Below are 24,040 nucleotides of genomic sequence, written 5' to 3' on the forward strand. Positions count from 1 at the left end.
GTACAGAGATGTGTTATCTGTCATTGTAATACTACCTAAGGCCAAGTTTACTTGTTCAGTATTTGGTGAGTATTTTCCATCAGTATTTGTAAGGCAAAACACGGAGTTGGTGAGAAATACAGAAGTGGTGATGTGTTTCTATTGTACTTTTACTCTAATTGTTCCACTCCTGGTTTCAGCTTACAAATACTGATGTAAAATACTGAACGTGTGAATGTGGTCTAATAATAACTGCTGAAATGTCATTACACAGAATTTATTCTATAGGAGTTGTCTTATACTAGACCTTAAGGGCCTGTCACACTAAGCGATATCGCTAGCAATATCGCTATAAAGTCACTGTTTTTTGTGACGTAGCAGCGATATTGCTAGCGATATCGCTATGTCTGATGCTTACGTCCGACCGGCTCCCCCGCTGATTATCGCTGATCGCGCGAGAACGTCCTGGACCGTTTCTTGTCGTCAGCTTCCTGCTGCGCTTCCTGTGGCACCGACGAGCGACGCGTGGAGCCGGGCGGGAGGACGTCAGGATCGCCTAGTGTGACAGGTAAGTAGCGACCCCCGTCCCTAGCGATGTCGCTGATGAGATCTGCCTGTGTGGCAGCTCACTAGCGACCACTTAGCGATGTACCAGCGATCCTGACCGCGTCATATCACTGGTCGGGATCGCTGGTGCATCACTAAGTGTGACAGTACCTTCAGCCTCATTTAGATAGGCTTTTATCGGCTTGTTAGTGAGCAATGATCCTTCTCAACAAAAACAACAGACAAAAAAGTCAAAAACTGTATAGGGAAGAACAATCATTAATACCTTGGTTTTGTGCCAATACATAATCTTGTTGTCGACTGCTCATCCCAAGTAATGAGGCAAGAACAATTATTTTTATGTCTGCATGAACAATCCGATCATGTTTGCATGTTTTTCAGGTGAGCAACAGTGTGTCTAAAAGGGGTGATAATTAGAAACTGGAACTTGAGTGCTCGTTTATGGATTATTCACCCCTGTGACAGGGTTCTCATTGGACAATGTGCTTGTTTAATGAATGTACAGTTTGAGGTGATAGACTCCCTTTAAATAGTCTTTTTCTAACTCATATTCCTTTTACCAAACTAGTAGCCAAGACCAAAGCATGTATTTATGGAATATTTCCTAGAACTATTTTCCCATTATAATACTGTGCATGTTGTCTGCATTCTGTACGTGCCTGCATAACGTTTCTATTCTTTCTCCTGCCTCCCAGCCCGCTTATGGGCTAGCAATCTCCATATATCTCCAGGTAATTTGTACTATGGTTGTCTTCCTGATCCTTTAATTCTCTGCATTCTCTAATCTTTCAGTTTCCCCAGCCATTCCTTCTGTTCTTTTGATTTCCCTTAATACATGAAAAATGCTTCTATCCACACCATATGACCACATGCTTTTGGCTGTTCCTGTAAGTAGTGTTCCTGTAGCGAGAAGCAGACTAGAATAGCAAACTACAAGTAACCATAAGTTGATTCAACCGCATAATGAAAAATATTCATCCCTTTTAATTTGTAATTACAACCACACAGAATGGCTGACAGCGATCGGAAAGGTTTTTGAAACATTTACAGTATGAGGAATATTTAAACCACAGTGACATTTCTCCATAGGCAAGGTCTAGTCATTCAGTTGTACACAAGACATTTACAATGTGCTATTCCTTCTTTTAGCTGTAACTAAAGGAAAAATATGTCTGTTTTTAACTGCACAATATAACTGCACGCACCCGCAGGTAAAGACTAGTCCCATATACTTCTCTGAATGCAATGTTTCATCTTCATGCTTCTTAGGGCTTGCTCTAAGTGCATACTCGCCTGCTCAGACCTAAACTCCTGAATTTCCTTTTGTACTGTCAGCTGTAGTGTTGGAGCCGACAGGAAGAACATGCAGGAAACATTATAGCATGACCGCATATGGCGACTTCAGTTTTACCTTCTCCTCGATACCTCGCCGCCTCATATCATCCCCCTCTTTCCCTTCTCCTGAGAATAAGACAAGGTACAATTTAAATTCTTTGGATAATTTTGGCCACAGCGGCCAATTTTATTAACAAACATTAACAATAAACATTAAATAATTCAAAATTATGAGGGGAGGGTTCTTGGAGCTAGAAAGATCTGGCTATAAACTTATTTCCACCATGTTACCCCCAGCCGTTCAGCCCAGCTCGAGGGCACCGTAACTCCCCTTCTGGGAGACCAACCACCATAGCTCCCGAGGTAAAACCCCGTCCAGAGCCCATACCCAAAAGCCAGATCCCCCATACCATTTTAAACTGTCGGGAATGTTACTTCCGAATCCTTCCCCGACCAATCACCGTCAACTCCAAGAACCCCACCCCCCGCCCCACAGCCACTGTGACAACAGCAACAACAACGCCTCATATAGACCCTGACAAGAATCTATATACCGATCACCTTTTTTTTTTTTTTTTAAAACATACATCCCCTAGCAGCCCCCAACGTGCTACCCAAAAACAGGGAGGGTGGGTGGGACTTCTCTCCTCTGCTCCTGGCTGGTGAGTGCGGTTTTTCCCGCACTTTTTCCCTAATACAGGCTGCCCCCACCTTAAACCCCTCCCCCGGCCCCCGTCCCGGCCAACCATTTCAAACTGGCACAACACCAGTTCTAAAACTTCCCGCCCATGGCAGTCATGGGGGGCTTCCCCTAGGCTGTGCCCTTCCCCAGCCCCCTTCTTGACCGCATATGGCGACTTCAGTTTTACCTTCTCCTCGATACCTCGCCGCCTCCTATCATCCCCCTCTTTCCCTTCTCCTGAGAATAAGACAAGGTACAATTTAAATTCTTTGGATAATTTTGGCCACAGCGGCCAATTTTATTAACAAACATTAACAATAAACATTAAATAATTCAAAATTATGAGGGGAGGGTTCTTGGAGCTAGAAAGATCTGGCTATAAACTTATTTCCACCATGTTACCCCCAGCCGTCCAGCCCAGCTCGAGGGCACCGTAACTCCCCTTCTGGGAGACCAACCACCATAGCTCCCGAGGTAAAACCCCGTCCAGAGCCCATACCCAAAAGCCAGATCCCCCATACCATTTTAAACTGTCGGGAATGTTACTTCCGAATCCTTCCCCGACCAATCACCGTCAACTCCAAGAACCCCACCCCCCGCCAACCACGAACAGCCCTGACCACCTCAGGCTCGTGAGTGCCCCAAAACCACCAAGGCCCTCTCGATCCCCTCCTGTATTGACAGTGCCCATAAATCAATACCAATAGAATTTAAATGAACCCCATCGGCCAACCAAAAATTACCGGCACCTGTCTCCAATTCAAAGTGACGAACACTAATGCCCCCATTCCTGGACACAAATGCCGACACCGCACGATTCAATTTTACCCTTGCCCTGTTAATCCCTTTCAACGATCTCGCTTGCCTCCACCTCTGTCTGGGCACTACATCCGACCATACCGTCACCACGTTCGGGAACGATGTCCACAACCTCAAAAAATCGGAACGTATGTCCCTAATTAATTCTCTCACCGGCCTGACCCCTAAATCATTGCCCCCCACATGGAAAACAATAATGTCGAGGGTTCTATCCAAGCGAGCGGATTTGGTTAACTCCAGGAGCACCCTGCTCCATACCATTCCTCGGAAACCCAACCAACGGACCAGCACCTGCTCCCTCCCAGGTCCCTCGCAGCACCGATCCTAAATGAATGAGACCCATACATGTCCTGGGGAAGGCCCAACTCTACCAATCCCTTCTTCAAAACCGCAATGAACTGGAACCGAGACAAATAGGTGCCGTCCGCATGGCACAAGAGAGGACCCGTCCTACCCGCCCATACGCCCCAATACGTTTCCAAACAGCCACGTGGGCACATTAACGCCCCTTCAACTCGCCCCAAAACTACCCGTCTGCCCCTACCCTGTTGATCAGTTTTTGAACGACGAATCCAAAAAACAATGCCCCCTGCCCAAAATTCCACATCTTCTGCCAACACCCCTCCCGCCGAAACCCTGCTGCCTGACACCACCTCGCCAATGCGCATTGCCCCAAAAAAGGCCAAAGAAAAAGCCAGCCGAAACAGGGCCAACTCAAAAACTGACGTGCAAATACCCCCAAGGACTCTGCCTAAGCCTTCCAACGTACTAAACGAAATAGGTCTTCGTTTGTCGCCGGCTTTTTTACCCCTACGAAACCCTTTTAACGCCTGACTCACTAAGAAGCTCTTCGTAACGTCCCCCACCCCTTGCAACTTGAAACCGAAAGCTAAACCCGCTACAAACTTGTTTACCTTAGCAGCAGACCAACCGCTGTCAGCTGCCTTCCCAATTAAAAACAGTACCGCCAACATCCTATCCTCATCACTTTCGACCCCACCCCACTCTGCCAACCAACTCTGCCATACTCGCCACGAAGAATCGTAGGCCGACCATGTCTGCTGCGATAAGGATTCCCGAATCAGTCTTCCTGCTCTTCCGTAATCACCTTCCACAGAAAGGAAGGGCTTTCCACGCCCGTGGCATCCGCTCCTGGCGCCAATTCTCGAAAACGCCCCCACTGAAAACGAGACAAAGAGTCTGCTATTGAATTCGTAACCCCGGGCACATGCACTGCAGAAATCCCTGCGTTCAAATCCAGACATCGAAGAACCAAAACCCTAACCAATCTAACTACGGGGGGAGAGGAGGCCGACAAACTGTTAATGACCGCTACAACACTCGCGTTGTCGCAATGAAAGCGCACTCTCCTATTTTCGAACATGGGACCCCACACCAAAACAGCTACCACGATAGGAAACAGCTCCAATAGTGCCAAGTTTTTGGTAAGGCCCAACAACTTCCACGCCTGAGGCCACCGCCCCACACTCCACCTTCCCTTACAGTAGGCGCCGTAACCAGAGCTGCCTGCTGCATCCGTAAATATTTCAAAATCAAAATTGCTCAATGTCTCCTCCTGCATCAGCGACCGCCCATTGTAATTCCGCAAAAACCGCTGCCAAACCATCAAATCATCCCTATGCTCCTTCGTCAAGCGAACATAATGGTGCAGAGCCTTCACTCCTGCCGTCGCGCTAGCCAAACGACGAGAAAAAATTCGACCCATAGGCATGATCCTGCAGGCAAAGTTCAATCTCCCCAATAGGGATTGTAATTCCTTGAGGGTCACTTTGCGCAACTTCGAAATCCTGTCCACCTCCTGTTTCAACAATGCCAACTTGTCCTCTGGTAACCGACACTCCATCCTTTCCGAATCGACAACTATGCCCAAAAAACTTATAACGGCCTTAGGGCCTTCCGTCTTCTCAGATGCCAGCGGCACCCCAAAATGCTCCGCCACCCAAACCATGCCTGCCAACGCGTTCCTACACAACGGCGAATCCGGGGGGCCAATAAAAAGAAAATCATCCAGATAATGAATGATCGACTGCATTCCTGTAACATCCCTTACCACCCACTCCAGGAAAGTGCTAAACGTCTCAAACAATGAACAAGAAATTGCGCAACCCATCGGCAAACACCTATCGAGGTAGAAATTCCCCTTCCAAAAACATCCCAGCAGCGGGATACTATCTGCATGAACCGGTAGTAACCGAAAAGCGGACTCAATGTCTGTCTTTTCCAACAAAGCCCCTGACCCATAACGTCGCACCCACTTAACCGCCGTATCAAAAGAGGTATACTCCACAGAACACAACTCCCTATCGATACCGTCATTAACTGACAAGCCTTTTGGATAAGACAAATGCTGAATCAAACGAAACTTATTCGGCTCCTTCTTAGGCACAACCCCCAACGGGGAAACAATCACGCCCGCAACAGGAGCCGTGGGGAACGGACCGGCCATCCTGCCCAAATCCACTTCCTTTTTTAACTTCTCATCTACTACCTCCGCATGCGTTATTGCCGACCGCAAATTTTTAACAGAAAAAGGAACCACATGGCCAGGAAGTGGAATCCTGAAACCGTCAACAAAACCATTCAAAAGCACGCTGGCCTCTGCCCGAGCCGGGTACCTACTTAGAAAGGGGGCCATCTCTTGAACCCTCACCGGGCTCTCCCCCTTGACCGGCACCCACATTTGGCTTTCCTTTCCCTTTCTTAAAACATTTGGAAGCGCCGTGTGAGCTACCGTTGCAGTGGGAGCACACGTGTTTGAACTTGCAGCCCGCCCCGTACTTACACTGCACGTCATTAAATTGCCAGCACGCCCCCGACTTCTCTCTTCCTCCCTGGGTTGCCTGACCACTGCTCCCCTGACCTGCTTGCTGACTGCCGCTGCCCCCGCTCCCGTGAAAGGACTGCCCATACCTCACTGGGGCCATCACCTTCAGCCACAACCCGATATCCTTTTGATCCCACTTTATCTCTGGCCTTACCGCCTTCCTCTGCCTAAACTGCTCGTCGTATCGCAGCCACGCCTGGCCCCCATAAATACGATGCGCCTCCCCGATAGCATCTAAATAACAAAAAAGGCCAGAACAATTATCCGGAGACTTCTCCCCTATGACACTAGCCAAAATAGCGAATGCCTGCATCCAATTCACAAAAGTCTGCGGGATCAGACGCCACCTCCTCTTTTCTTCCTCCTCTTTTTTACTATCGTCCTTCTTCCCCTTATCCAGGTTAAACTTTTCCAACGGCAGCAATGAAAATATCTCCACATACTCGTCCCGCCAAATCTTTTCCTTCACTTCTTTCTTTAAATGGGCCCCCAGCGGCCCCTCAAAGCACACATAAACCTCTCCCTTAGCCCTATCGTCCAGTTTTATCCTATCCCCCTTATCCGTCTCCGTCTGCACTGAAACAGACACTCCTGCCGCAGCTCCTTCATCGGATTCTACCGCACGTAACACGTCACCACCCGACTCTGTGCCCGAACCGCGACCCACTAACCATGCCCCCGCTGGGGACGGAGCTGCCTCCCCAATTACCCCCCCCTCCAGTCTCCTCAATATTTGCGACATGTTCGCCAAAATGTCCCTTAGCCCCGGCACCTCAGCCCCGCTACGCCCCATCCGCTCCCTACCATCTCCCTGCCTGCCCCCATCATCCTGCAATACAGCCCCTGCGGGCGACAAACACGACATGGAGCCATACTCACATAGCTGCGCGGGTGCTGTGTCCCCACCAGCTGGAAATCCGGAATCCTGACGTCCTCGATGATCCTGATGCAGGCTCCGCTGCTCCAGGCCCGCGCCCCTGGCCTCCTCGTCACCAGGGGGGACCCGAGCATGCGATACCCGCCGCTCCCGAGAACTCCCGCTTGAACGGGACTTGTGACAGTCCCTGGACCCGTGCCCGACTGGCCGGTCCGTAGCACCCTCCGGGCGACTCCCGGATAAATGCCCCCAGGTGCCTGGTGCCCCGTCTGCTGTATAGGGGCCAGGCAGGGCGACCACGCTAAGTCGCCTCCCGCCCGCCGACCGTTCCGGGCTCCACGCGTTGCTAGGACCGGGCAGGGCGTCCCCGCTGAGCCCCCTCCCGTCCGCCGATCGGTCGGGGCTCCACATGCTGCTGGGACCAGGCAGGGCGTCCTCGTGCTGCCCCCTCCCGACCGCAGCTCTCTCGCTATGGACTGCGATGGGGGCATGCAGGGCGGCAGCAACCGGCACCCTCCCGCCCGCCTCACCTCCGGTCCTTCTGATGACAGTGGGGCCAGGCAGGGCGCTGACGCAATGCCCCCTCCTGCCCGCCGCGCCGCATCTGGCGCCCTGGCTGGCAGACACCCCCGAGCGGTCCTCATCCCCGGGGGCGCCCTCGATCCTGCCTCCCGCCGCTGTGTTGGCCGGCGCCGGCCGCCGCCGGCCTCGCCACTGTGAGGGCCTGCCGCAGCCTTCACTCTCCTCCCTGCTGCGCGACTCTTTGGCTCCTGCCCGCGACGACACTTCCGGTCCGGCCTGCTGTTCCTGTCCGGCTCCCACACGCTTGCCGCCCGTGCTGACCGGCCGGCTGGGCGGATTCCTGCCGGGACGGGCGCAGGGAGGGGATGCAGCCCCATCTGTTGCGCCGCCCGCAGGGTCCCTGGAGGGGCTCCGCAGCCGCCGCCTGCTGCGGGCTGACACCTCCGGTGACAGCCTTTCGGGGGGACGGGTCCTCCTTCCACGCCGGCTGGATCCCTGCTCCGCAGGGCTGAGGAGGGAGGAAAGTTGGGTCTGTAGCCATCCTCCCCTCCTGGACCTGGCCACATCCTGCAGCCTGGCGAAAAGTTGCTGCTCGTCATCCATTGAGTCAGGTGGGACTTCTCTCCTCTGCTCCTGGCTGGTGAGTGCAGTTTTTCCCGCACTTTTTCCCTAATACAGGCTGCCCCCACCTTAAACCCCACCCCCGGCCCCCGTCCCGGCCAACCATTTCAAACTGGCACAACACCAGTTCTAAAACTTCCTGCCCATGGCAGTCATGGGGGCTTCCCCTAGGCTGTGCCCTTCCCCAGCCCCCTTCTTTACCTTGCAATCAAAGGGATATTCTCATCTCATACATTTATGGTGTACCCCAATAATATGCCATAAATGCACAGTAAATTTGGATTTATTAATATTGTGCTCACTTATATAGCGCTATTAATTCATAACCGCTTTACAGACATCTTCTCTGTCCCCATTGGGGCTCACAATTTATTATTATTATTATTATTATTATTATTATTTATTTATATAGCAACTTTGATTCCATGGTGCTGTACATGAGAAGGGGTTACATACAAATTACAGATATCACTTACAGTAAAAAAAACTAACAATGACAGACTGATACAGAGGGGAGAGAGGACCCTGCCCTTTTGGGCTTACATACTACAGGCTAAATTCCCTATTAGTATGTCTTTGGAATGTGGGAGAAAACTGGAGGAAACCCACACAAACACTGTGAGAACATTCAAATCTTATGAAGGGAATTCCCTTTTAAAGCAGATATATCACCTCACCTGAATATATCCCATTGTGTAAACCATCTTATTACAAATGCAGGTCGCTCTTACAAACCCAAGCACCCTTGAGGGGCTTCAGTTTATGAGACTCTCTGTGATTGAGGGGCTGCTGTAATATATAATCACAGTGTGTTATCTCTGTATATAAAAATGAATGTGTGTGTGTGTATCACCAACCAATCACGAAGCATCTTTCATTTCACCAGAGCTGTTCAAAAGAAGCTGACCTGTGATTGGTTGCTATGAGCAACAGTTTTTCTTGCAAACAATCACTAAGCATCACTCATTTCAGCAGAGCTGGTTAAAAGTAGCTGAGCTGTGATTGGTTGCTATGACCAACAATTTTCCCACTTGACAACACCTCAGCAGACACTGACATGGTGGGAGAAATCTAGCATCTTCGGGAACATAAGCTCCCAGCCATTGTCTGCCCCCCAGAAAGGAGCAGAGAGCACATGACAGAAATTTATCCCACCTCCCGTGCCTATATACCCATCACACATTCTCTATCCTGTAGGCACATCTTCCCTCTTAAAGGGATCATTGGTATGGAAGTCAGAGCAAATCCATCCAGCACTTTGGTACTGACCCCAGGGTCTCTTAAAGGGATCAATGGTATGGAATTTAGGGCAAATCCACTCTGCGCTTTGGTACTGACCCCAGGCCTTTCTTAAAGGGATCTCTGGTATGGAAGTCAGAGCAAATCAATCCAGCGCTTTAATTCTGACCCCAGGCCTCTCTTAAAGGGATCCCCAATATGGAAGTCAGGGCAATTGCCTTCAAATCCTCTGGTACTGACCCCAGGCTCTCTTAAAGGGATCCCCGGTATGGAAGTTAGGGCAAATCCACTCAGCGCTCTGGTTCTGACCCAAGTCACCTCTTAAAGGGATCGTCAATACGGAAGTGAGGGAAAATCCACTCTGTGCTTTGGTACTGACCCCAGGTCTCTCTTAAAGGGATCTCCGGTATGGAAGTTAGGGTAAATCCCTCAGCACTCTGATTCTCACCTCAGGCTTCTATTAAAGGGATCATTGGTATGGAAGTCAGGGTAAATCCACTCAGCGCTCTGGTTCTGGCTCCAGGCTGACTGGATGATGTGGGATATTAGTGGTAGTTGTCCGGTGGCTCTGGCTGATGGGATGATGTGGGATATTAGGAGTAGTAGTCCAGTGGCTCTGGCTGACAGGATGATGTGGGATATTATGGGTAGTAGTCCGGTAGCTCTGGCTGACGGGATGATGTGGGATATTAGTGGTTGCAGTCTGGTGGCTCTGGCTGACGGGATGATGTGGGATATTATGGGTAGTCGTCCGGTAGCTCTTGCTGATGGGATGATGTGGGATATTAGTGGTAGTTGTACTGTGGCTGTGGCTGATGGGATTATGTGGGATATTAGGGGTAGTAGTCCAGTGGCTCTTGCAGATGGGATGATGTGGAATATTATGGGTAGTAGTCCGGTAGCTCTGGCTGACGGGATGATGTGGGATATTATAGTGAATGTGACTATGCGGAACGGGCGGGGCTCTACACTCAGCTTTATATATATATATATATATATATATATATATATATAATATATATATATAATCATAATTTGTTATAACTAACCGTAGTTATTTACTATGCCCGGGCAGCACCATGCTCTCCAGCTAGTCTCTATATATAAAAATGAATGCGTGTGTGTATCACCAACCAATCATGAAGCATCTTTCATTTCACCAGAGCAGTTCAAAAAAAGCTGAGCTGTGGTTGGTTGCTATGAGCTACAGATTTCCATGCAAACAGTCACTAAGCATCTCTCATTTCACCAGAGCTGGTTAAAAGAAGCTGAGCTGTGATTGGTTGCTATGACCAACAGTTTTCCCACAGTACATGACAGAAATGTATCCCCCCTCCCGTGCCTATATACACATCACACATCCTCCATCGCGTAGGCACATCTTCCCTCTTAAAGGGATCATTGGTATGGAAGTCAGAGCAAATCCATCCAGCGCTTTGGTTTTGACCCCAGGCCTCTCTTAAAGGGATCCCCGGTATGGAAGTTGGGACAGTTCCACTCAGCTCTGTGGTTCTGACCCCAGGATCTCTTAAAGGGATCATTGGTATGGAATTTAGGGCAAATCCACTCTGCGCTTTGGTACTGACCCCAGGCCTTTCTTAAAGGGATCTCTGGTATGGAAGTCAGAGCAAATCAATCCAGCGCTTTAATTCTGACCCCAGGCCTCTCTTAAAGGGATCTCCAGTATGGAAGTCAGGGCAATTGCCTTCAAATGCTCTGGTACTGACCCCAGACTCTCTTAAAGGGATCTCCTGTATGGAAGTTAGGGAAAATCCCTTGGCGCTCTGATGTTGACCCCAGGGTTCTATTAAAGGGATCATTGGTATGCAAGTCAGGCCAAATCCACTTCAGTGCTCTGGTTCTGATCCCAGGCTCTCTTAAAGGGATCCACGGTATGGAAGTTAGGGCAAATCCACTCAGCACTATGGTTCTGACCCAAGTTCCCACTTAAAGGGATCCTCAGTACGGAAGTGAGGGAAAATCCACTCTGCGCTTTGGTACTGACCCCAGGCCTCTCTTAAAGGGATCTCTTGTATGGAAGTTATGGTAAATCCCTCAGCGCTCTGATTCTCACCCCAGGCTTCTATTAAAGGGATCATTGGTATGGAAGTCAGGGCAAATCCACTCAGTGCTCTGGTTCTGATGCCAGGCCTCTCTTAAAGGGATCCCCAGTATGGAAGTTAGGACCGTTCCACTCAGCGCTTTGGTTCTGACTCCAGGCTGACGGGATGATGTGGGATATTAGTGGTAGTTGTCCAGTGGCTCTGGCTGATGGGATGATGTGGGATATTAGTGGTAGTAGTCCGGTGGCTCTAGCTGATGGGATGATGTGGGATATTATGGGTGGTAGTCCGGTAGCTCTGGCTGACGGGATGATGTTGGATATTAGGGGTAGTAGTCCAGTGGCTCTGGCTGATGGGATGATTTGGGATATTATAGTGAATGTGGCTATGCAGAATGGGCGGGGCTCTACACTCAGCTTTATATATATATAGATATAATCATTATAATTTGTTATAACTAACCGTAGTTAGTTACTATGCCTGGGCAGCGCCGGGCTCTTCAGCTAGTCTCAATATATAAAACTGAATGTGTGTGTGTATCACCAACCAATCATGAAGCATCTTTCATTTCAACAGAGCTGTTCAAAAGAAGCCTATGAGCAACAGTTTTCCTTGCAACCAATCACTAAGCATCTCTTATTTCACCAGAGCTGGTTAAAAGAAGCTGAGCTGTGATTGGTTGCTAAGAGCAAGTTTTCCCACTTGACAGCACCTCAGCAGACACTGACATGGTGGGAGAAATATAGCATCCCTGGGAACATAAGCTCCCCGCCATTGTCTGCCCTCCAAAAAGGAGCACAGAGCACATGACAGAAATGAATCCCCCCCTCCTGTGCCCATAATCCCCATCACACATCCTCCATCATATAGGCACATCTTCTCTCTTAAATGGATCATTAGTATGGAAGTCAAAGCAAATCCATCAGCACTTTGGTTTTGACCCCAGGCCTCTCTTAAAGGGATCTCCGGTATGGAAGTTAGGACCATTCCACTCAGCTCTGTGGTTCTGACCCCAGTTTCTCTTAAAGGGATCATTGGTATGGAATTTAGGGCAAATCCACTCTGTGCTTTGGTACTGACCCCAGACTCTCTTAAAGGGATCTCCTGTATGGAAATTAGGGCAAATCCCTCAATGCTCTGATTCTGACCCCAGGGTTCTATTAAAGGGATCATTGGTATGCAAGTCAGGGCAAATCCACTCAGCGCTCTGGTTCTGATCCCAGGCTCTCTTAAAGGGATCCCCAGTATGGAAGTTAGAACCAGAGCGCTGAGTGGATTTGCCCTGACACAAGGCCCCTCTTAAAGGGATCCCCGGTATGGAAGTGAGGGCAAATCCGCTCTGCGCTTTGGTACTGACTCCAGGCCTCTCATAGAGGGATCTCCGGTTTGAAAGTCAGGGCAATTGCCTTCAAATGCTCTGGTACTGACCCCAGGCTCTCTTAAATCGATCTCCTGTATGGAAGTTATGGTAAATCCCTCAGAGCTCTGATTCTCACCCCAGGCTTCTATTAAAGGGATCATTGGTATGGAAGTCAGTGCAAATCCACTCAGCGCTCTGGTTGTGACACCAGGCCTCTCTTAAAGGGATCCCCGGTATGGAAGTTAGGACAGTTCCACTTAGCGCTCTGGTTCTGGCCCCAGGCTGACGGGATGATGTGGGATATTAGGGGTAGTAGTCCGGTGGCTCTGGTTGACGGGATGATGTGGGATATTAGTGCTAGTTGTCCGGTGGCTCTGGCTGACGTAATGGTGTGGGATATTAGAGGTAGTAGTCCGGTGGCTCTGGCTGACGGGATGATGTGGGATATTAGGGGTAGTAGTCCGGTGGCTCTGGCTGACGGGCTGATGTGGGATATTAGGAGTAGTAGTCTGGTGGCTCTGGCTGATGGGACGATGTGGGATATTAGAGGTAGTAGTCCGGTGGCTCTGGCTGACGGGACGATGTGGGATATTAGAGGTAGTAGTCCGGTGGCTCTGGCTGACGGGATGATGATGGATATATTAGGGGTAGTAGTCCGGTGGCTCTGGCTGACGGAATGATGTGTGATATTAGGAGTAGTAATCCGGTGGCTCTGGCTGATGGGACAATGTGGGATATTAGGGGTTGTTGTCCAGTAGCTCCGGCTGACGAGATAATGTGGAATATTATAGTGAATGTGGCTATGCGGAGTGGGCGGGGCTCTACACTCAGCTATATATATATATATATAATATATAGAATCATTATAATTTGTTATAACTAACCGTAGTTAGTTACTATGCCTGGGCAGCGCCGGGCTCTTCAGCTAGTGTTTTAATAATATGAAGAACATTTTAATAACTTACTCCTTTGCTGAGTAATCAATGCTTAAATTTGGAGGTCCAATGGCTAGGCCCAGAGTCGGATTGGACCACCTTGGGCCCACCAGAGAAAATCATTCTTGGGACCCACTATGTAGCTACATAGAAATAAATACAAGACCACCAATTGTGTGGTAAAACTCGCTAATATCAGGGTAGAATATAAGGTATTACACTTCTTAATGTTCTAGGAAGAGCTGGTGCCCACATTGGTGCAAATTCAGTGATAAATGCCCCCTGATGTGTATTAACCACTAAACCAATGTGTCATAGCACCAGCATGGTGTGTGTGATTATATGACATCTCATCCATATGCTGAGAAAATCCACAGTGTGAATTGACCAATGCTGCAGATTTGACATGAATAATGTATCAATTTATGCTGCATATATTCATCACGGATTCTATCCTTGCAATATACAGTAAAAGATTAGGTCTATGGCAAAGTTGCACCCGTAGTAAAGACAGAATATCTGCACAATATCTGTGGATATTACCGCTGTTGATTTATTGTGGGATTTCCATTATAGAAATTCTGCAGCAAATATATGGTGAATGTACTCACTAATAGTGGTGGGGGCCCTAAATCACTTATATGTAACATTGGAGTGATATCGAAAGAGCTTTCCCCCAATTCCTCCCCCCATACACTTTAACAGAAATCTCTTCAAACTATGAGGCCATAACATTTGGTGAAGGGCCCCATTTTCTTAGTAATGGGAGAAGAAAATTTTTACTCGGTTAGGGGTGATACATGTAGAGAGGGTTCTCAGTCAGGGATGATGCAGGGAGAGGGGGCTCAGGCAGTCGGGTGACGCAGGGGAGGGAGTGCAATCAGGGGTGGTATAATAATAATAATAATAATAATCTTTATATAGCGCAATCATATTCCGCTGCACTTTACAGTTTAACAGTTCCAAACACAAGTCATAAGCATCAATGTTAACAATACAATAATTAAAGCAAAATAAGATGACCCTGCTCGTGAGAGCTTACAATCTACAATGAGGTGGGGGAGAGACAAAGTGCAGGTGTGTATTTGCAATGATTGTCCAGCCATCTAGAGGGTGTGAGGGATGGATGGAGATAGTGAATGGGCTACACGTGCACACTTACACATAGAATGACTTTGATTAGGGAACATGATAGGCCGCTCTGAACAAATGTGTCTTGAGCGCCTGAAACTATGCAAATTGTGGATAGTCCTAATTTCTTGGGGTAGAGCATTCCAGAGGATTGGTGCAGAGCGGGAGAAGTCTTGGAGTCGGGAGTAGGAGGTACGGATTAGTGCAGAGGTTAGTCGAAAGTCATTTGCAGAGCGCAGCAGTTGGTTAGGCCGATAGACAGAAATGAGGGAGGAGATGGAGGGGGGGGTGCTGCACTGTGGAGAGCTTTGTGGGTGAGAACAAGTACTTTGAATTGGATCCTATAATGAATGGGCAGCCAATTTAAGGACTGGCGAAGAACGGACGTGTCCGAGTACTGATTAGCCAGATGGACGATCTTGGCCGCTGCAATAAGTATGGACTGGAAAGGGATAGTCGAGTAACGGGGAGGCCAATTAATAGAGCGTTGCAGTTAGTAGACGGCGGGAGCAGAAGAATTTCAGTTTCGGAGAGGTTGCGTTTCAGATAGAGAGTGGACATGATGTTGAAGACTGCGGACAGTCACTGGCGTTCATTAGTACAGTGGGGGTAAGGTCGGGGAATGACGTATATAGTTGTGTGTCATCAGCATAAAGATGGTACTGAAAGCCAAATCTGCTGATGGTCTGTCCAATTGGGGCCATGTAGTGAGAGAAGAGAAGGGGGCCAAGGACTGAGCCCTGAGGTACCCCGACAGGAAGAGGAGATGACGTGGAGCCAAAGAACAAAACACTGAAGGAGCGGTCAGAAAGACAGGAAGAGAACCAGGAGAGAGCAGTGTTCTTAATGCCTAGTGACTGAAGCCTAGAGAGTAGAAGATGGTGATCAACAGTGTCGAAAGCTGCAGGTAGGTCAAGAAGAATGAGCAGCGAGTGGTCACCATTACATTTTCCTGTCAGAAGGTAATTGATTATTTTGATGAGTGCAGTTTCAGTCGAATGTAGAGGGCGGAAGCAGGACTGGTCTAGGAGGGAGTGAGTGGAGAGGTAGTGGGTAAGGCGGGAGTAAACTAGGCACTCCAAAAGTTTAGAGATGAAGGGGAGATTGGAGACTGGTCTGTAGTTGTTTGTGCAGAATGGGTCGAGAGCGGGTTTCTTTAGTAATGGAGTAACTTAGATGGCGTGTTTGAAGGAAGATGGGAAAATACCCGAGGAGAGGGAGAGTTTAAAGATTGCAGTTAGGTGAGTTGTGACGACTGGAGAGTGAGACTGGAGGAGATGTGAGGGAATGGGTTCGATAGTGCATGTTTTCGGACAATCGAAGAGAGGAGTCTGGAGACTTCTTCTGTGATGAGATCAAATGTGGAAAGAGAGCCAGGGGAGATGCAGGAAGGGATGGGAGTCTCGGCACTTGGTGGTTGGGAGCATATTTCCTGACGGATATTATCTATTTTTTCTGTAAAGTGGGAGGCCAGGTCGTCGGCACAAATGTCTGTGATAGGGGCTTGTGCTTTTGGCATGAGGAGGGAGTGAAAAGTGTCAAAAAGTTTCTTGGGGTTGTTGGCTAGTGAGGAGATCAGAGTGGTGAAGTAGGTCTGTTTGGCGTTATAGGTTCTTAACATAAATTTGAAGTGGATGAAGTCTTCTGGTGTGCGGGTTTTTCTCCATAGGCGTCCAGCACTCCTAGAGCATCGCTGGAGAAGTCGAGTTTGTGATGTGAGCCAGGGCTGTTTTACTCTGTGCTTGAAGGTTCTGAGGGTGAGGGGAGTTACTTAGTCAAGGGTGCTTCTAAGAGTGTCGTCATAGTGATGAACAGCCAGATCAGGACAGGAAAAAGAGGAGATTGCGGTCAGTGATGAGTGTAGGGAGTCTGAAAGTGTCTGAGGGTTAATGACTTGTATATTTCTGAATGTGTGGTAGGTAGGAGTGAGCTTGGGTGGGCGAGGATTTGTGAGCGTGAAGGAGAGAATGTTGTGGTGAAAGAGTGGAAGCGGTGAGTTATTTAGGTGGGAGATTGAACAGAGCCGGACAAAGACCAGATCAAGGGTGTTACCGTCCTTGTGTGTCTCAGAGGTTGAAAGCTGAGAGAGGCCTAGAGAGGTGGTTAGTGATAGAAGCTGGGATGCAGATGTGGAAGTAGGGCTGTTTATGGGGATGTTGAAGTCTCCCAGGATAAGAGTTGGTAGTTCTGAGGACATGAAGTGCAGCAGCCAGGCTGAAAAGTGGTCAAGGAAGTGGGTGGGTGAGCCTGGGGGCCGGTATATGACCGCTACTCTGAGGGAGAGGGGACGGAAGAGCCTGATGGTGTGGACTTCAAAAGAAGGGAATGAGAGTGATGGAACTGGGTGGATGACCTGGAAAGTATATTGTGGGGACAGGAGTATGCCGACTCCACCACCATGTCTGTGGGTCTTGGGGAATGAGAGAATTGTAAGCCACCATAGGAAATGGCAGCAGGAGAGACAGTGTCAGAATCCTGAATCCAGGTTTCAGTGAGGGCCAACAGATTAAGAGAGTTGTTCAGAAAGTACTTGTACAGGAAAGGAAGCTTGTTACAAACAGACCGTGGATTCCAGAGGGCACAATTAAAAGATGGAGATGAGGGAATGCAAGTAATATTACTAAGATTATTATGGTTTTGATGTGAGGTAGGGTAGGGGTTGAGGTTGGGGGAGATGTCACCTGAAATCAGTAGGAGTAGGAAGATAAAGAGCAAATAGTTGTTGGTATTGTAAGTAGTTTTTTTCTGCGATGTGTTTGGGCAAGATGGGCTGAGGTTTTTCAGGAAGGTGAGGAGTGCATGGGAGCTGTACATGGGAGAGGGAAGTATAGAGGGGCTGATGTGTGTGAGTCGTGATGGAGGGGGGATGGGGTGGTGAATGTGTATGGCAAGGGAGCACAGGAGGATATAAATAAAGCACATGGTTAGAGGGGAGAGCAAAGTGTGGGTTACCTAATTCCTGCCCTGATTAACTGCCATGGATAACTGCAGTTTTGCTTGATGCTTAGCTTCTGTGATTCCTGCGTGCACCCCACACTGCGTTGCTTTCCCTTAGGAACTACTAAATATATAGGCCACACTACAGGGTCAGGAGAGAGGGATTGTGGGAGCTGGTTTGGGATAATTTGGCAGCTGAGGCCAGCACACCAGAGGGTGGTTAGATGAGCAAAGGCACGAGACCAGGCTGCATCTATATGCGAGAGCACCTTCCACCTGATAAGATCTAGAGAGGCCCCAGTCTCTGATATGGTATAGGGGGAAGGGGCTCAGTCAGGATTGATACGGGGGAAGGGGTTGCAGTCAGGGGTCGTAGACCTCTGTCAAGGGTGATAGGGGGAGGGGGTGTAGTCAGGGTTAATGTAAGGGGAAGGGTCTCAGTAAAGGGTGATACAGAGGAAGGGGTGAAAGGAGAGATAAGAGAATCAGGTCTTCATTGATCCCTAAGTGACTTATCCCCCTCTATCACCCAGAGTAAAGCCCCTCATTTGCACTTACTCACTTTTAGGCTAGCAGGGGGGGTCCCTCCTTCAGTCCGTTTGTCTCCCTCTGCTGCTTACACTATGGGGGTGGGGAGTGAGCATTATGAATGACAGTACAGCTTATTAATTGAGCTGTGCTGTACAGCCGGGGAGGAGACACAAACAAAACTAACACTAATTGGCTTTCCCTAAAAGAACCCATAATTTAATGGTTACAAACTTCTTTTGCAGTGTTTTTGAAACAGACGTGAACTGGGGAAGAATTTTAACCCTGCTTGGTTTTGGTTATCGCATGGCTGTCTACATTTGGAAAAAAGGACAGCATAGATTTTTAAGAAAAATTGCTCAATGTCTTGCTAGATATTTAGTGGAAAGTCAAATTGCACAGTGGATAGCAAGGCAAGGTGGTTGGGTAAGTTGAAAATCTCAATTTTTTTTCCCGAGACCTGAGATATACATTAATCAGTACTATATAGACTAGCTATATGTCCAAAACTAGAAGTAAAGTATAATCTGCTTCTTGTTTCCATATTTTTTTAATCTCTAGAAGATATTATTGAATCGATTTTGTTACTTTATGTGCTGTCTTAATTTATACATGACAACGATTGTATGCATGAGACATGTACTTGTTCTATCTCTGTTTTTCACAGAGTACATGTTCCCATTAAAGTCTATGGTGCTATTTACGGTACATGTTTCCACAATTATTTATGTTTAAAAAAAAAACTCAATCAATTAAAATGCATCTCTAACCCCTGTTCCTATATTCTGTTTTTATTTTAAACAGGAGGCTGTCCTTAAACTAACAAATGACAGCATCAAATATGTACTCATGGCATTGGGTGTCGTTCTGATACTGCAATTTGTGATGTGCCGTTCATCGTCACTTGACCGCTGAAAAATGGACACAATTGTGGGAGCATGTTTCATCATTCAGGTGTATAGCACAAATTATGCTGATGCAGCCATGAGGACTCTTAATTTGTAAAAAGCTTTAGATCTATAGCTTAAATTTTAAAGACTTTCTAGATTTATACGTGTGCTATGGTATGTTGGTACTTTTATTTTAAGCACCAACTCTTAGATCAACAATTAGGAGCTACCATAATTTCTAACTTTGTTACATGCTCACGGAATAAAGGGTAAATTGTTATGGTGTATCTTGAATATATTCATGTTTTAATAAATATGCCTTTCTACAAAACTCTCGCTTTTCCTTGTTATTCTCTTTGAAAACAATGAAAAAATGTCGGATGTGAAAGACTGCAAGGCTATACAGTTGTGGCCAAAAGTATTAACACCCCTGCAATTCAGTCAGATAATACTCAATTTCTTCCTGAAAATGATTGCAAACACAAATTCATTGGTATTATTATCTTCATTTAATTTGTCTTAACTGAAAAAACACAAAAAGAATTGTCCTAAAGCCAAATTGGATATAATTCCACACCAAACATAAAAAAGAGGGTGGACAAAAGTATTGGCACTGTTCGAAAAATCATGTGATGCTTCTCTAATTTGTGTAATTAATAGCACCTGTAACTAACCTGTGGCACCTAACAGGTGTTGGCAATAACTAAATCACACTTGCAGCCAGTTGACATGGATTAAAGTTGACTCAACCTCTGTCCTGTGTCCTTGTGTGTACCACATTGAGCATGGAGAAAAGAAAGAAGACCAAAGAACTGTTTGAGGACTTGAGAAACCAAATTTTGAGGAAGCATGAGCAATCTCAAGGCTACAAGTCCATCTCCAAAGACCTGAATGTTCCTGTGTCTACCGTGCGCAGTGTCATCAAGAAGTTTAAAGCCCATTGCACTGTGGCTAACCTCCCTAGATGTGGACGGAAAAGAAAAATTGACAAGAGATTTCAACGCAAGATTGTGCGGATGTTGGATAAAGAATCTCGACTAACATCCAAACAAGTTCAAGCTGCCCTGCAGTCCGAGGGTATAACAGTGTCTACCCGTACTATCTATCGGCGTCTGAATGAAAAGGGACTGTATGGTAGGAGACCCAGAAAGACCCCACTTCTTACCCCGAGACATAAAAAAGCCAGGCTGGAGCTTGCCAAAACTTACCTGAAAAAGCCTAAAATGTTTTTGAAGAATGTTCTCTGGTCAGATGAGACAAAAGTAGAGCTTTTTGGGCAAAGGCATCAACATAGAGTTTACAGGAGAAAAAAAGAGGCATTCAAAGAAAAGAACACGGTCCCTACAGTCAAACATGGAGGAGGTTCCCTGATGTTTTGGGGTTGCTTTGCTGCCTCTGGCACTGGACTGTTTGACCGTGTGCATGGCATTATGAAGTCAGAACACTACCAACAAATTTGCAGCATAGTGTAGGGCCCAGTGTGAGAAAGCTGGGTCTCCCTCAGAGGTCATGGGTCTTCCAGCAGGACAATGACCCAAAACACACTTCAAAAAGCACTAGAAAATGGTTTCAGAGAAGGCACTGGAGACTTCTAAGGTGGCCAGCAATGAGTCCAGACCTGAATCCCATAGAACACCTGTGGAGAGATCTAAAAATGGCAGTTTGGAGAAGGCACCCTTCAAATATCAGGGAACTAGAGCAGTTTGCCAAAGAAGAATGGTCTAAAATTCCAGCAGAGCATTGTAAGAAACTCATTGATGGTTACCGGAAGCGGTTGGTCGCAGTTATTTTGGCTAAAGGTTGTGCAACCAAGTATTAGGCTGAGGGTGCTAATACTTTTGTCTGGCCCATTTTTGGAGTTTTGTGTGAAATGATCAATGTTTTGCTTTTTGCTTCATTCTCTTTTGTGTTTTTTCATTTAAGACAAATTAAATGAAGATAATAATACCAAAGAATGTGTTTGCAATCATTTTCAGGAAGAAATTGAGTATTATCTGACAGAATTGCAAGGGTGTCAATACTTTTGGCCACAACTGTAATTCAGTTCAACCCGGACTGTCCACAGGTTTAGTGCCTCTACTGTGTACCTCAGCCCTAATTTGTGTAAAACACCCTGCCACTTTTTGGGCACATAACATGAAGTTGTAGCTGTAATAAAATACTTACCACTCACCATTTTCCCTTGATTTCACTCCCGTCCTCTTATTGGTCACTTTAAATCAAATTAGTCAGATCACAAAGCGATTTTTGTGTGGATTGGAAGTTGATCTCACAATGTAAGAGTCAGGATCCTGACAGCGACGGCGTACAGCCCTCGCTGAGCAGGGACTCACCAGTGCTGTAGGGGTCCCGGGGACAGTAACAACTGGAAAGTACAGACGCACAGGACCTGAACGCTGAAGTATTAGCAAGCAGGCACGGGACCTACGGTCATGTGACCACAAGGGGGCGGGGCTTAGCTTCCTGCTTGCTAAGATGGAAGAACACTCAGAGTCGGGCAAACCAGAGATCATACACAATACGGGCGAACGAGGTACAGGAGGGACAAGCAGATGGGAGGTCAGATGAAGCCAAAGGTCATACACAAGAGGGCGGTGCGGTACAAAAGGGATGAGCAGAGAGCAGTCGAGTCACAAGCAGAGGGTCATACACGAGAGGTAGCGCAGTACAAGAGGGTCAGGCAGAACTCGTAACAGGGACAGAACCAGATCACAACCAAACAAGCAACAAGTTATCAGGCACAAGGCACACGTATACAAGAGGTCACTTAACTCAGCTGAGGGCAGGAGTATAACTGACACCGGACCCAGGTCCAGTGAGCATTAAATAGCCGCCCTCTGCCAGAGAGAGGCAGAAACAATTAACCGCCTGTCTGACCAGGACGGGCCAAAGCGAAACCCCGTCCTGGATCATGACAGTAAGTCTATGGAGCTTCATCCTGAGCTCTATAGTATTACATTGGCGGAAATAGCACCACCCCACACAGCAGTTCCTGTGGGAAGCGGCAAAGGAGAGGAGTGGTCACATGACTCAGAAGAGGACCAGAATGGGGCTGGAAACCACATGCTTTACAGGCATATATAGGAAATTTTTTGGTGTTACATTTTTTTACAGGAGTGTTTCTTTAAATATACAAGCATAGGACAGATAAATTCAACAGGTAACATTTAACGGAACACAACTGTAAACACAGTGGAACAAAATGTTTTTCAGTTACTATCAATGCAACAAGCCCAATTTGTGGAATTTAAAAAAAATGAGACCTCATTCTTAAACTGAAAACTGAATAAGCAGAAAACTATTGAAAGGGCACTTGTTGCCACCAACTGACTATTCAAAGAAAGCACAGTTACTTTGTGCATCCTTGGTGCGGCTAAACAGTTCAATCCACCTTCTCACCTACTGCTCTTCTCTGACACCTGTAAAGCCAGAGTTGTCAATCACCGAAGAGGGGGTGCAGATAGATGCAACACAAGAAGATGGGGAGGCCTATGCTTTCGTTTCAATAGTCCTTTTTGTTGACAGAACCTTAACCCCTTTACTCCTAAGGGTGGTTTGCATGTATATGCCCTGGCCAATTTTTACAATTCTGACCATTGTCCCTTTATGAGGTAATAACTCTGGAACGCTTCAATGGATTAAAGCGATTTTGACTCTGTTTTGTCATGACATATTGTACTTCATGTCAGTGGTAAAATTTCATTGATATAACTTGCGTTTATTAGTGAAAAAAATGGAAATTTAGCGAACATTTTGAAAATTTCGCAATTTTCCAAATTTGAATTTTTATGCTCTTAAATTGCAGAGATATGGCACACAAAAAACTTAATAAATAACATTTCATATATGTTTACTTTACATCAGCACAATTTTGGAACCAAAATTTTTTTTTTGTTAGGAAGTTATAAGGGTTAAAAGTTGACCAGCGATTTCTCATTTTTACAACACCATTTTATTTTTAGGGACCACATCACATTTGAAGTCACTTTGAGGGGTCTATATGATAGAAAATAGTGACACCATTCTAAAAACTGCACCCCTCAAGGTACTCAAAACCAGATTCAAGAAGTTTATTAACCCTTCAGGTGCTTCACAGGAATTTTTTGAATGTTTTAAAAAAAATGAACATTTAACTTTTTTTTGCAAAAAAAATTAATTCAGGTTCAATTTTTTTATTTTACCAAGGGTAACAGGAGAAATTAGACTGGAAAAGTTATTGTGCAATTTGTCCTGAGTACACCGATACCTGATATGTGGGGGAACCACTGTTTGGGCGTATGGCAGAGCCCAGAAGGGAAGGAGCGCCGTTTGACTTTTTCACTGCAAAATTGGCTGGAATTCAGATTGGATGCCATGTCACGTTTGGAGAGCTCCTAATATGCCTAAACAGTGGAAACGCCCCACAAGTGACCCCATTTTGGAAACTAGATCCCCCCAAGGAACTTATCTAGTTATGTGGTGAGCACTTTGAACCCCCAAGGGCTTCACAGAAGTTTATAACGTACAGCCGTACAATTAAAAAATCATATTTTTTCCACAATAATGATCTTTTCACCCCCAATTTTTATTTTCCCAAGGGTAACAGGAGAAATTAGACTGGAAAAGTTATTGTGCAATTTGTCCTGAGTACGCTGATACCCCACATGTGGGGGTAAACCACTATTTGGGCGCATGGCAGAGCTCGGAAGGGAAGCAGCGCCATTTGACTTT

The 24,040-nt window shown here is 46.9% G+C and overlaps 1 protein-coding gene across 1 annotated transcript in view; it reads left to right on the forward strand.

Moving 5' to 3' along the window:
* BAK1 (BCL2 antagonist/killer 1) overlaps nt 1-19,661 on the forward strand; it is a 332,433-nt gene extending 312,772 nt beyond the window's left edge. The window contains exons 5-6 of the mRNA XM_073575607.1: nt 18,686-18,866; nt 19,245-19,661. Coding sequence (XP_073431708.1) covers nt 18,686-18,866; nt 19,245-19,355 — 292 coding nt within the window. The 3' untranslated portion in view covers nt 19,356-19,661. The remainder of the gene's footprint in view (nt 1-18,685; nt 18,867-19,244) is intronic.
* Nucleotides 19,662-24,040: the final 4,379 nt, after the last annotated feature.

This window comes from Dendrobates tinctorius, unplaced genomic scaffold (assembly GCF_039654945.1).
Source record: "Dendrobates tinctorius isolate UK_male_01 unplaced genomic scaffold, ASM3965494v1 ptg000045l, whole genome shotgun sequence".
Classification (NCBI taxonomy): Eukaryota; Metazoa; Chordata; class Amphibia; order Anura; family Dendrobatidae; genus Dendrobates; species Dendrobates tinctorius.